Consider the following 12,874-nt stretch of genomic DNA (forward strand, 5'->3'; position numbering starts at 1 on the left):
GCGAGAAATCCCCGTAACCTGATTGTTTTAAGATTGTTTTAAATTGGTGTTCGATCCTTGAAATTCATGCTTTTGCCCCCGCCCCATCCCCACGACTGTCAGCACAAGGTTGTGTCAGGCGCTTGGAGGGGGTGTGTCTGGGGGGGGATGTTAATGATTTTGGGTAAAATCAACAAATTCTGGTGTCTGGGGTAAAAGAAAAGAAAAAAAAAAGAAAGGGGTGTTTCTTTTAATTTTTTTTTCTTTGCTGTTAATATCTGTGATTATTTTATACGGTAACTTTTAAGCTTCCGGTTTTATAATTTAATAAAGGTGATGGTGTTCGGGGGCGAACCCGCCGGGATGCCCTTGGCGGCGCTGAGCAGCGAAACGCGGGCGCGGCGCGGCCCCTACCGGCCACCGTCGGCCTCCTCCTGCGGCGCCAGCCAATGGGAGGGCGGCTTCGGGGCCCACTTCCGGCCGCGGTGGCCGCTGGGAGCGGAAGCGGAAGCCGGCGGGAGGGGTGTTGTGGCGGCGGGAGGAGGGCGATGCCGTTGCACCGGTACCCGCCGCGGCTCTGGGCCTCCATGCGGCTTCGGGAGGGCATTTGTGCGCGGTTACCGCAGCACTACTTGGCCTCCCTGCAAGACGACACGCCGCCCACCCCCGTGCACTGGCGGCCGCTGGGCGTCACCCACCGGCGGAACCCGCGCACCGGGGAGCGGGAGCGCGTACAGGACGTGCCGGTGCCCGTGTACCTGCCGCCCGCCGCCCACGAGGGGCTCTGGGGCGGCGAGGGCTGGATCCGCGGCTTCCGATATGCGCGCAATGACAAGGTGAGCTTTTTCCTTACCCCGGGCTGGCGGTGCCCTGTGTGTGTGGGGGGGGGCCCGGGCGCCGCTTTGGGCGGCTCACCCGGCCCCTGGTGCGTCCTCAGCCCGTTTCGGCGGGCGGCGGCGCCGTCGCCGTCGTCCCCGGGCCCTGAGCACCGCCGGTCTGTGCCCAGCTCTCCACCAGGCTGCCCAAGACGTGGAAGCCGCAGCTGTTCGAGCGGCAGTTCTACAGCGAGATCCTGGACGCCACCCTGACCATCACCGTCACCATGCGGACCCTGGACCTCATCGACGAGGCCTATGGCTTCGACTTCTACATCCTCAAGGTCAGGCCCTCTGCCCGGCTGGGCTCGCCCTGCGACGGGTCTGCACCCGCACTGCCCTGGCTCAGGGGCTGGCGTGTAACATCAGTGCAGCTCTAAAGCTTCCAGCCTTTAGCACCCCATTGATTGGAGCCCTTGTGTTAAATTAGCTCCAGACCCAATCCAAGGGATCTTTTCCCTTTCATAATACGTGTCCTGGGAGCCTCTGCAGCATGTGGATAAACTACCGGTGTTGTTTGGGTGCTGATGGGCTTGGGTGTCTCTAGCAATTCTAGGCTTGTGTGCTCTCTTTTGGTGCAATTTGACATCAGACTTTATTTCTGCAGACTCCCAAAGCCGACATGTGCTCGAAGCTGGGGATGGATTTGAAGCGAACGATGCTGCTGCGACTTGCACGGCGGGACCCGAAGCTGCATCCCGACGATCCGGCCAGGAGAGAGGCCATCTATGATAAGTACAAGGTGGGTGCCTGACCTGCAGTTCCTGCCCTGCTGCCTATAGTGACATTTGCTGGTTGTGCAGGCAGATTGTGCCCTAATCACCCGGTCACAGCACAAGACAGCATTTATGCTTCTGTATTTAGGGTTAAGGATATGGGTGGAGAAGATCTAAAGATTGTCTGTCAGGTTTTCCTTGTCTCTCTATGAACTGCTAATTGATGTACTGATCTTTTAGGGAGACAAAAGCCTGTTTTTTTACTGTGACAGAGGTCAGTGAGGGTCTGCAATAAGCAGTGGTAGGAGCTGGCACTGCCGACAGCAGGAATTGGTTGTGTGCAGCTTTGTTTTGTGTCGCTGGTGATTGCTGTCAGCGTAGAAACACCACCAGCATCCATGGTCTGTGGAGTTGTGCTGAGAAACAGCCCCGGAACTACACAAAGGAGAGGCACAGCAGCAGACACAGGTGACCAGAGAAAGCAGGACCCTCACTAGGGAAAAAAGGGAGAGAAGGGAAGTGAACTTTGGTTGCCAGAAATGAGGGAACAGTGTTTTAAGATTTGTCTGTGGTAATGTTCCTACTGGATTGCATCTTTGTGTGAGTTGGATTTGTATCTTAGTCACCTGGAAAGACGGTACCACCTGCTCCTTCTTTTGTCACAGGAATTTGTGATCCCAGAAGAGGAAGCTGAATGGGTTGGTTTGAGTTTAGAAGAAGCAATAGAAAAACAGAGACTCCTAGAAAAAAAGGTGAGTTCCTGAGGCAAGGCTTAGCACTGAGGTGTCTTCGATGCTTTGGGCTGCACGTCCAGCTGATATGAGCAGCCTGAGCCTTCCTGAGCAATGGAAGTGGTGCTGCAAACCAAATTTGGGTGCCCAGAACCTGGGGCTGGGTTACAGTGTGTCGTAAACTGGATCCTCTGGTTGGGGAAGAGAGATTTAGGGGGATGGCTCGTAACTCGTGCCCTGTTGCCTGACATCTTTGCCCTTGGTTGCCAGCTGTTACGCTTCTTGTGCTTTGGGACACGTGGATACAAGCTGGGGGCTCACTCTGTCTCTGCAGCTGCCTTGTTGGAAGCCATGTGCAGGGGAGAAGCGGGGCAGAAGGGCTTCCTGGAGCGGTGGGGGCTCTTGGTGATGTTTCCCCCAGACCTGTTGGCTCCTGCAGGAGGAATGGAAGGGTGAGGAGCACTGACTGCATGAGGCGGTGGGGCTCCAGCTTCTTCAAGGGGTGTGTTCTCCCCTTGTGCTTCAGTACAGCTCTGACTGAGGGCAGCGTGAGGAGGGGGAGAAGCGTTTTTAGAAGGGATCCCTGGGAGCTACCGATGGTTCTTGTCTGCAGGCAGGACCAGGAAAGCTGATGGATGTTCCTTAAAGGTGCCTGTCATCTCTGAGGCAGGGTTACAGAGCTGCACAGCAGCTGTGTCTGGAGGAATAGTGTAGAAGGTTGCTTTGTTTAACTGCTGAAAAAAACCCAGTCACATTTTCCTCCCTCTGGTTTTAATTGTTAGCGCTCCTGCAGCTCGTCGTTATACTTCACCCCTTGCTGCTGCTGCTCAGGTTCACTCCGTTGAAGTGGTTTATCCTCTGCTTTGTTTCAGGACCCTGTCCCGCTCTTTAAGGTCTATGCTGAAGAGCTCGTCAACCAACTGAAAGAACAGGCTCTGCAGAAGCAGTAGGAGGGGGGAAAAAAAAACCTCTGGAGCAAAACCCCTGCTGCAGATCGAGCTGTGGGGTTCAGTGAGTCTTCTGTCTGAACCACGTTGTGTGGAAGGGGCCACATGAAGAGCCTGCCCAGGAGCACATTGCACTTACCAAAGTCTAACGACAGCCTAAATTCCGTGAGCAACTGTTCCTGTGGGCTGAGGAAAGAATTTCTCTCCTGTGGCCTCTGAGAGTGTTCTTGAAAGACTGGCTTAATGTGGTGGCTCTGCCTGTACAAGTAGTTGGCTGTTGTTGAGAGCTTGATTACGATATAAAATGGAATATGCGTTTTGGGAATATCAGTAAACTTTTCTCTGATACTTACTGCTCGTTAGTGGTGACAGCAGGGACTGTGAGACACAGGGGTGTAACGTGGATCGGTCCCCAGCCTCTGCAGCAGAGAGGGTTGTGCCCCAAAAGCACGACCCCAAACAGGAGTGGCTGAGCTCCCCGGCCCTTCGCACCAACCCCTGGGGTTCCAGCTGTTTCTCTTTGAAGTCGGTGATTTTAAAAATCTTTCTTTTTGTAATAAGACAGTCAAAGTGAGCGTTCAAGCCTTTGTTCCTGACTGGCAACAAGGGACTGAAAAGCACTTACCCAGAGTCATGCTGGTGACGTTTGAAAGCTTCATGGTCCTGCTGTGGGTTTCTGGCTGGAGACAAAGCAGCTTCTCCTCCCTCTCCCTTCTGCTCAGGTGAGGGACAAGCGCAGAGCTTGCAGGATGGACCTCGTGTGAGCCACCTCTCTGGGTTGTCACCCCAGGAAGAGGTTTTGCCTCCCCTTGGGATGAGACATGCTCCCCTCTCTCTAGCACATAAGTGTTTGGTCTCAGTTTCTGAGCTGCAGGACCCATGATAAGAGAGAATCTGGGTGGGTAGAGCAGTGTGTGGCTGGTTCCCTTCACACTGGAATGAAGTAGGACCTCAGGGGAGCAGAAATTCCGGGTGTCTTAAAGATTTGGGAGGGAGGTGCTGCGGAGGTGGTGGCTGGAGTGGCAGGGAGGCTGTGCTGGGTGGCTGGGGATGAGGGAGGTGGTTGAGGGGAACGTGTCCTTCAGGAAGAAGGTGGGGTTTCAGGAAGACCAGACTCCTCCTCTGCTGCTTTTTGGGCCCGGGAATGGGTTGGAGCCCTCTCAGGGGGTGTTTGAGCCCCAGGTGAGTGTGGTGCAGCCCCAGGCTGTTGAGCTGCCAGACTGGGGCTGTGCTGTCCCTGCACAGGGACAGGAGGCTCAGCACTGCAGGGGACAGTGGTGGCAGGGGACTGTGGTGCAGGGGACTGGGTGGCAGAAGCTGGGGTGTCTCCAGCCTGCCTGGATGCAGCTGCAGCCAGTCCAGGTTCTCAAGAGCAAACTGGCACAGAAGGCAGCATTTGCCTAATTAATGATTCTGTAGCTAGGCCAGAACAATGACATTTGGTTATCCGTTCCTCCTTCTGCAACTGAGCCGAGTGGGGAAGCTGCTGCCCGGCTCCTCGGGGACCCTGACACTCTGCCCTCGTTAGAGATAATTAGCTGGGACAAGCTCCTCGTTTGACAGCTCTGCTCATCATTAGGGCTAGCGCAGCTCATGCATTTTAATGCAGCTCTGAGCAAAGCTCCAGACCCTGGCTCTGTCCTGGCCCCCCCTCCATCGCTTCGCTGGAACGTGCCGGCGCGGGTCTGGCCTCTCGCTCTGGTGCGGGTATGGCAGAGCCTGGCTGATGCCTGCCTGCATCCCACACCAGCCCTGTGGGGGTCCCCCAGTGCCTCTCAGCTCCTCACGGCGAGGGGGCTCTTTGGGATGGCCGAGTGGGCAATTATCAGCTGCTTCTCTGTGCTGGGGGTGGCGGGTTTTAGTTCCGTAGAATTATTTTTTCCAGTTGTGTGGTGCTGTGTCTCTCGGGGAGAGCGTTGGCTGTTCGTCCTCCCCAGCTGTGCTGCTGGTATCGCCTGTCCTCGAGGCTGACTCTTATACGTGGCTGCTCTGCAGGATCTGCTGCTGTGGGAAGGTCTGGTGGGTGCTGAGGGGTGGTGGGAGCTGTCAGGGAGAGCTCCTGTCCCGCTGGGGATGCTGATGGGGGCACTGCAATAGGAGCTGCTCCTTCAGGGATGTGGTTATCCTAATTTCTGAGTTGGAGCCCCCCATCCTCTCATCCTGCATTCCCTGGGAAGCCTTCCCCGTGCTCCTTTCCCCACAGCTATGCTGGATGTGGCCGGGAGCTCCCCCCCAAGGACATACTGCCTGGAGAAGAGGAGGCTCCAGGGAGACCTAATAGCAGCCTTCCAGTACCTGAAGGGAGCCTACAGGAAGGCTGGGGAGAGCCTGTTTAGAAAGGCCTGCAGTGACAGGACGAGGGGCAATGGCTTTAAACTGGAGGGGAGCAGATTTAGATTGGAGATTAGGAGAGGGTTCTTTACTGTGAGGGTGGTGGAGCACTGGAACAGGTTGCCCAGGGAGGTGGTTGAGGCCCCTTCCCTGGAGATATTCAAGGTGAGGCTCGATGAGGCCCCGGGCAACCTGGTCTAGTTGGGGGTGTCCCTGCTGACTGCGGGGGGGTCGGACTAGATGGCCTTTGGAGGTCCCTTCCAGCCTGGGCAATTCTATGATTCTATACTCCCGTGGAGATGCTCTGCTGACTTTAGGAAAGCTGGAAACTCTGCTTGTGGACCAGGGGTGCTGCAGCTTCAGAGAAAGCAAAGCTGCGAGTGCGCAGGGCTGGCTTGCCCTCCTGCTAGGCAGAGTGGGGAGGTGGGGAGGGAGCCCTCGGGGTAGTTTGGGCTACGATACCCCCAGCCAGGTTGCCTTGAGGAGCTGGAGGAATCGTTCAGTGCCCGGTGTTAGACCTGTCTGGATTTTATGCCTGTTCGTTTGCAGCTCTGACCACAGAGAGCTTGATTCTCCTTGTGTGGTGGTGGTTTTTACCTGTGCAGGTTGGCTCTGTCTGGCAGATACCAGTTTCCTTCACTGCCCTAGCAAGGGGAATGGGAGGAGCTGGTGGTTTGCCATGACAACACGTTCCCAGGAAGCCACAGATGCCACAAACCCACAGGTACAAATTGGGCGCTGTCAGCTGGAGGCTGCAAAATCCACCCCGGGACAGGGGAAGGGCCTGGCCACCGAGCACAGCTCAGACCTCAGCACCACCTCGGGCTTCAGCAAAGGTCACCAGTGTCCTGCTCCTGCCCGAGGCCAGGCACCATGCGTGTCTAATGCCAACCACCACCATCCTGAGCATGGCTGCGGTGGCAAATTCCGGCAGCAAATGCCAACGCACGGGCTGGGAGCAGAGAACCAGCAGCAGCTTGCAAGGACGTGACAGCCACCGAGGCGCTGCCAGAGAGCCCTGCCCAGGGTCACCTTCAATTTGGCAGCTTAAGATAAGGCTGGGGGAGCAGCGGAGGCTGCTCAGAGGGGGAAACAGTGAAAAATGATCTCGGCAAGAGGGCAATGAAAGGAAAAACCCCAAGGCAAACTGGCAGGCCGAGGCTTGTGCCGATCTCTCGATGCGATTCCCCGGCAAGACAGCTGTGAGCTGAAACCTTGACGGCAGAATCTCTTGGTGGTTTTATTTTCCTATGCAGGGACTGCAGCCAGTGCTGGGAGGGCTTCTGATGGGGCAGGAAAACGGAGCTAGTTGTCCAAATCCAACCATAGTGCTCTGTCCAAGGCTTTCCTGCTCAGCCATCACGGGTAAGCACCGCTCAGCAGCGCAGCTGTGAGTACAAGCAAGGGAAGGGCTCGGAGCATGCACAAATCCCCATGGACTCTGGAATCTTGAGCTCCCAAGAAAACCCCTGCAGAGTCACAGCATGGGAGGCCACCTTGAAGGCCACCTACTGCAAGTATGTCTCATGGTGACAGTCCTTCTGAGTGCCACCAGGGCCAGGTGGTCCGCAGGGAGGTGCAAAGTGGTCCATCACCCATGGCAGGAGGCCAGGGGTAGAGATACAGGAAACACTGGTTGGATATAAGGGAAAACTTCTTCCCCAGGAGGGTGGTTCAGTCTTGGGAGAGGGTCTGGAGAGGTGGTGGTAGCTCCATCATTGGAGGGTTTCAGAAGGCCAGGGTGAGGTCCTGAGTGACCTGCTTTAGCTTTGCAGTCAGCCTGCTCAGAGCAGGAGCTTGGACTGGAGACCTCCAGATGTCCTCCCAACCTCGCTTTGTCTGATGCAGTTTCCAGTAGCTACTCCAGCTTGTGAAACTCCCTGCGAAACAGCCTTCAGCCTGAGGAGGAGGGATGAGTAACGAACTGAAGAGGACCAGCCACCAGGTGCTGGCTGGAGGGGAAGAGCCCTCTGGGCAGGAGGAGAGGGACTGTAATAAATAGCTCTGCACACTCCCCTCCTCCAGGCTATGAGCAGCCACCATCCTGCCTGAAGCTCCTTCTGCAGCCATGTGCTGTGCTCCTTCTTCTCCCATCCACCCAAGAAAGTTCCTCATGCATGAAGCTACCACCTCCAGAAGTGGCTGCAGACAGGGATGGTGCGGTGGAGCTGTTGGCCGCATCCTGGGTCACCAGGAACCCGGTCCCATGGAGCAGTGGACAACAGCCTGGCTCTGCATGAGCATTCCTGGTGTTGGCCTTGGGTGCGTGTTGGCCATGCCCAGCAGAAGGCCCTGGTGGCTCTCCATGGGTGACTGCTGGGTTTCCCAGACCTGCTGGTTCCTGATGTGCTGCTCGTCCTGGCCAGCTGCCCCAGCCCTGGAGGGGAAGAGGTGGGAGATGGCATGGCGGGTCCCGTCACAGCAAAGCTGGTGGGCCTGATGGTGTCCTGCGCCACAGCCCCCGGGCTCAGAGGGTGAAACCAGCTTGTGGCCTGGAGCAGGATCCTGGCTGGAGAGGGACATGGGCAGATCTCAGGGGGAGCATAGATTTTGCAGTAAGGAGTCATAAGGAAAAAAAATAAAACCCTCATAAAATCTACATATGCAAATACATTAATTGCCCAAAGCACCTTCTCCTGGCAGTTCCTGCTGCAGTCTCTCCTACAGCTAGGGGCTGAGCTGGAAGGGGATGCTGGACCAGGGGTGCTGGGCACGTGGAGCATGGGTGGGAGTGTGGAGTTACCTCCATCCACAGCTCCTGCAGCACGTCACGGGCTCAAATTGGGCTCCTCGGCTGCAGGAGGAAAGGCTGAGGGGAGCACAAGGGGTGGCCGTGCCAGCTGGGGACTGGCCACAGGCACCTCTGCCTGGCTGGACTCTGCCTTCCATCCATGTGCATCGCCATTGCACACGTTTTCCAGGCAGCCATCGCCATGGTAACGCTGAAAATGGAGCTGTTTCAGGCCAGTTAGAGCACTCTGACAGTCGCAGAAAATGGCATTTCTGAGACATGAGCAGGGCTTTGCTCACGGGGCATCCAGGTACCCAGGGCTGCAGCTGGTGGGAGAGGGTCCTCGCAGGACCCCGTGTCCCCAGGGATGCACGTCCCAAGCTGGGGTGAAGGTGGTGGAGGGAGCCTGCAGGGTGGGAAAAGGGAGCAGCCACAGAGTGGGCTTCTCCAGCAGCGCTCCTGGCATGGAGCTGGGACCAGCAGAGCTTTTCCCTGGGATGGGATGTGAAAATCCAGCCGACCTTGGGGTTCGAAGCAGCTCAGGACCAGTATGAGGGATGGAGTAGGCATTTGGTGGAGCTGCCTCCTCACCCCAGAGGTCAGAGCCATCCAGCACCGTGCTGGTGATCCGTAGAATCACTGGATTCTTCATCCCTGTAAGAAGCAGCCTGTTCCTTTTTGCAAGGACAGCTCGGTGGTGCACACTCAGGCTGGGTTTTCCCCTGTGTGCTTTTATATACCTGCTCTTTAATCCTCCAGGCAGTCCTGTAAGATGCTTTTGCAGCTCCTCCTGGCCAGCCCTCAGCTTCTTGCCCTGATCAACCAGGTGTCATCAGTGAAGCTGGTCACCTCCCTTTCCCCAGCTGCTGGAGGAGCTCTGGGCTGTGCAGAGAGCCCCTGGGGGTCACCCTGCCCTTCACACCACTGCAGAATGCCCACTTGGTGTTATAACCAGGTATTTATTCACATGAGAACTTGCCCACTCATTCCAAGGCGTCTTAATTTCCTTGAGTGCCCTTGATATGGACCCCTCTTGAGTGTCTCTTGAGATCCAGGTGGACTTTCCCAGCTGGGTCTCACCTGCCCAGCAGGACGTGGGGTGACTCTGCCCCAGTAGCCCATCGCTATCCATGTGTCTGCTCCTTTTATTCCTTAGGGTGTTGTCCATCAACTTCTGAGGCTGGTCAAGGACCTGGGCTTGGTTTAATCCTCCCTCCTGAAAGCTGTGTGTGGATTTGGGAGGTTTCAAGTGGTGGAAAGTCCTTAATCCTAACTTTAAACTGCCTTGCTCCGACTCTGGGAATTGAGCCTTGTCACGCTCTGGCTCCCAGAGCAAGGCTTCACCTTGGTGTTTTCCCCTCTGGTATTTTCTGGCATTTTCTCCTCTTTCTCACATTGTCAAATAGATCAAGAAGGTGGAAAGTCCTTAATCCTAACTTTAAGCTGCCTTGCTCCAACTCTGGGAATTGAGCCTTGTCACACTCTGGCTCCCAGAGCAAGACTTCACCTTGGTGTTTTCCCCTCTGGTATTTTCTGGCATTTTCTCCTCTTTCTCACATTGTCAAATAGATCGAGAGGTTACACTGAGGATCAAGTCTTGCTGCAAGGCTTTTCCTCTGGAAATCATTAGCTGTGGCCTTTTTTTTTTTTTGTGACAGTTTCATCTACCAGTGATTTTAAAGCGTGGGACCGGAGCTGGGCACCAGCACCAAAACTGGGGAAGCCTCCTTGGATGCAGGCAGTGGGCTAGCAGGCTTCTGCCCGGCCAAGTGGTCCTGGGATGTGCAGAGCTGGGACCTCTTGGGGTGTGAAGGTAAGAAGTCACCCGTACATGGACCCGCTTGTCTGCTCAGCTCCCTCTCCTCCATGAATGTTGTGCTCCTCTCGCCTCTTACCCGTTTTTCCCTGTTTTCTGTCAGATATGTTGCAGAAAAAGGAGAATTAGGGCCTCTGTGGGGCTCTGGGGAAGGTACTTTTGTAGGGGGGCAGCTTGTGGAGCGGCGCTCCACTGCAGAGTGCAAGATGGTGGGTCCCTTGCAGGGGGGACAGGAGGTCCCAGGTGGCAAGAGGGGACGGCAGCGGCGCGAGGAGAGGATGGAGGGTGCCAAGACCTTGGCAGGGGAGCTGGGGTGGTGGGCACGTGTGGCTAAAGCCGTGATGGCGTGTGGCTAAAGCCGTGTGGGCTCGGGAACCCGTGAGCCGGGGCGTTACCATGGGAACCGCCGGAGGATGCTCAGGAGGGCAGCGCGGCCGGTTGGGCTCCATGGCCCCGGCGCCCCGGTCCCCAGCCACAGGTTCCTGGTCCACAGGGACCTGGAGAGGGACCAGTTTGTCTTCAGCAGAATGGGAGCCATCCTCTTTCAGCCAAGCCCCAAAGAGGGAGGGCAGCGCAGCCGGTTGGGCTCCATGGCCTCAGCGCCCCGGTCCCCAGCCACAGGCAGGAGGTTCCTGGTCCACAGGGACCTGGAGAGGGACCACCTTGTCTTCAGCAGAAAGAGAGCCATCCTCTTTCAGCCAAGCCCCAAAGAACTTTGCAGAGAAGCTGCTTTTAAAAGAGAGAAAGAGCAAGAGGGAGAGTAACCCCAGGCAGGACCAGAGCGTGGTGGGACCCACAGCAGGACAGCAGCCCCCAGGCTGTGCTGAAGCTCCTGGCCCCACTGTCCTGACCTGTCCTGGCCACACTGCCCTGTGCCTTGCAGGGCTCCTGAATCTCTCCGTGCCTTGCAGAGCCTGGAGCAGGCTGGCTCCTGGCCCCGGGCAGGCTGTTTGCCCGGCTGGCACGGCACCGGGACCAGCTACATTGGCAGGGACTGCTCTGGGCACCAGCCAGCTCCTCTCCCCAGGCTGCTCCGCTTCCCTGGAAGCCACTGGTGTTGGTGACAACACTGTCACCAGCCCTTTGCACACCCAAGAGGGCTGTATCTTGTGCACCACCCCCATGAGTTGCCGCTGACACCTTCCAAGCTGGCTGCCATCAGGAGACAGGCTCCCCTTAACAAGTTGTCCCCGCTCCCAGGAAGGGTGTGTTTACTCAGGTGCCCACCAAGTGCGTTCTAAGGAGCGTCTCTGCCAACCGGCTGGTACAGATGTCAGAGAGATTGTCCTGCCCTTTCCTGGCTCTCACTGTAATATGTGAAAAGGAAAATTGTTATTGCATCTACCAGGCCCCAGAATGCACTTTCCAGGAGCAGGGAGGTTTGAAACCAGCTGTTTCAGGATCAGCTGGTTCATCCTCCAGTTCCTTCAGAAGCCCTGGAGATGCCTCCTAGCCCCATGGCTCCTTGCTGCTTCCTCCTCAGCTGGTTTCATGTTGTCATCTGTGGTCCCCAGCAAGTTCCCGGTTCTTCCACAGAAGCAAGGAGCTCGGGCAGCATCTCCCAGTGCTCCTCCTGTGGCCACCCTGATGGACTCCTCCCTCTGGATGGCTGTGAGGAGGGAATAGGAAGATGATCTTGCATTCCTTTCCCTCAAGCCCACCCTGCTTCTCTCTCACCTTGCTGCCCATGAGCACTACATTTTCCCAGGGTCTCTCCCTCTCCAGCCTTTAGATTCTCCCCAAGACCCCTTTTTTCCTCATTTTCCTGGAATTGCTTGGTGCCCGAGGAAGATGATCTTGCATTCCTTTCCCTCAAGCCCACCCTGCTTCTCTCTCACCTTGCTGCCCATGAGCACTACATTTTCCCAGGGTCTCTCCCTCTCCAGCCTTTAGATTCTCCCCAAGACCCCTTTTTTCCTCATTTTCCTGGAATTGCTTGGTGCCTGCAGTGACTGGTGGGGACAGAAGCACCCTGTGGGTCCCGTGTAGGTGTCCCAGCTGGTGAGGCTGGGCTGGGCACTCGTTTGCTACTCTCTGGTTGCAGTGTCCATCCCTGGACCGTGAGGATGGGGCTGGGACCTGCTCCCACCTGCCTCTCGCCTGCAGGACCCACCCAGCCACAAGCCCAAACCCTGATCTGGTGACAAGACCTGAGCGTATCGCTCTGTCCATCATCGATAAACACCCTCCAGGAGTAACGAGAGGCTCCGAGCCTTGTGGAGCCAGCAAGGAGCTGCTCTGCACAAAGGTGGTTGGGTAGAGAGGGTGCCCCAGCATCCCCGCCTCCAGGGATGACCATGGCCGGGGCTGGAGGTATGAGTTGTCCCATCCTGGCCAATGCTGCTGGTGGGTCCCATGGAGCCGGGGAAAGGACCGGCAGAGCCAGGCAGAACCCCGACGTGCTGGGAACATGGATTGCTTAATGGCAGCAGTGGGGAAGGAGGGTGATGGAGGACCGTTCGGCCCCATCCTGGCGCTCTGGATGAACGGGTGTGAAATCCCCATGAAAGGCAGAAGCGGTGGCTGGCAGCTGGTGGCAAGAGCCCATCATGGCCAGACCCTTGCATCCTGCATCCCCACCCAGCGCCGCTCCTTGGAGGAGGATGATGATGGTGCAGGAAAGCCCCGGCATGGAGGCATTGTGCGGTGGGGAAAGGCTGGCCGGGGGGAGGCAGCGCTTCCCGCAACCGCCTTCAAAGAGTTTTCCTTGAGTGTTGCTGCTCTTTAGGGCTTCCTCCTCCTCAAAAA

General features: G+C 56.8%; 1 protein-coding gene across 1 annotated transcript; it reads left to right on the forward strand.

Annotated features, from left to right (window-relative positions):
• The first annotated feature begins 465 nt into the window (after window positions 1-465).
• Window positions 466-3,600, forward strand: MRPL28 (mitochondrial ribosomal protein L28). The gene is made up of 5 exons (XM_014936662.1): window positions 466-815; window positions 986-1,138; window positions 1,462-1,596; window positions 2,236-2,322; window positions 3,174-3,600. The coding sequence occupies exons 1-5, from the start codon at window positions 528-530 to the stop codon at window positions 3,249-3,251; spliced, it is 741 nt and encodes a 246-aa protein (XP_014792148.1). The 5' UTR covers window positions 466-527; the 3' UTR covers window positions 3,252-3,600.
• Window positions 3,601-12,874: the final 9,274 nt, after the last annotated feature.

This window comes from Calidris pugnax, unplaced genomic scaffold (genome assembly GCF_001431845.1).
Source record: "Calidris pugnax isolate Ruff unplaced genomic scaffold, ASM143184v1 scaffold17, whole genome shotgun sequence".
NCBI lineage: Eukaryota > Metazoa > Chordata > Aves > Charadriiformes > Scolopacidae > Calidris > Calidris pugnax.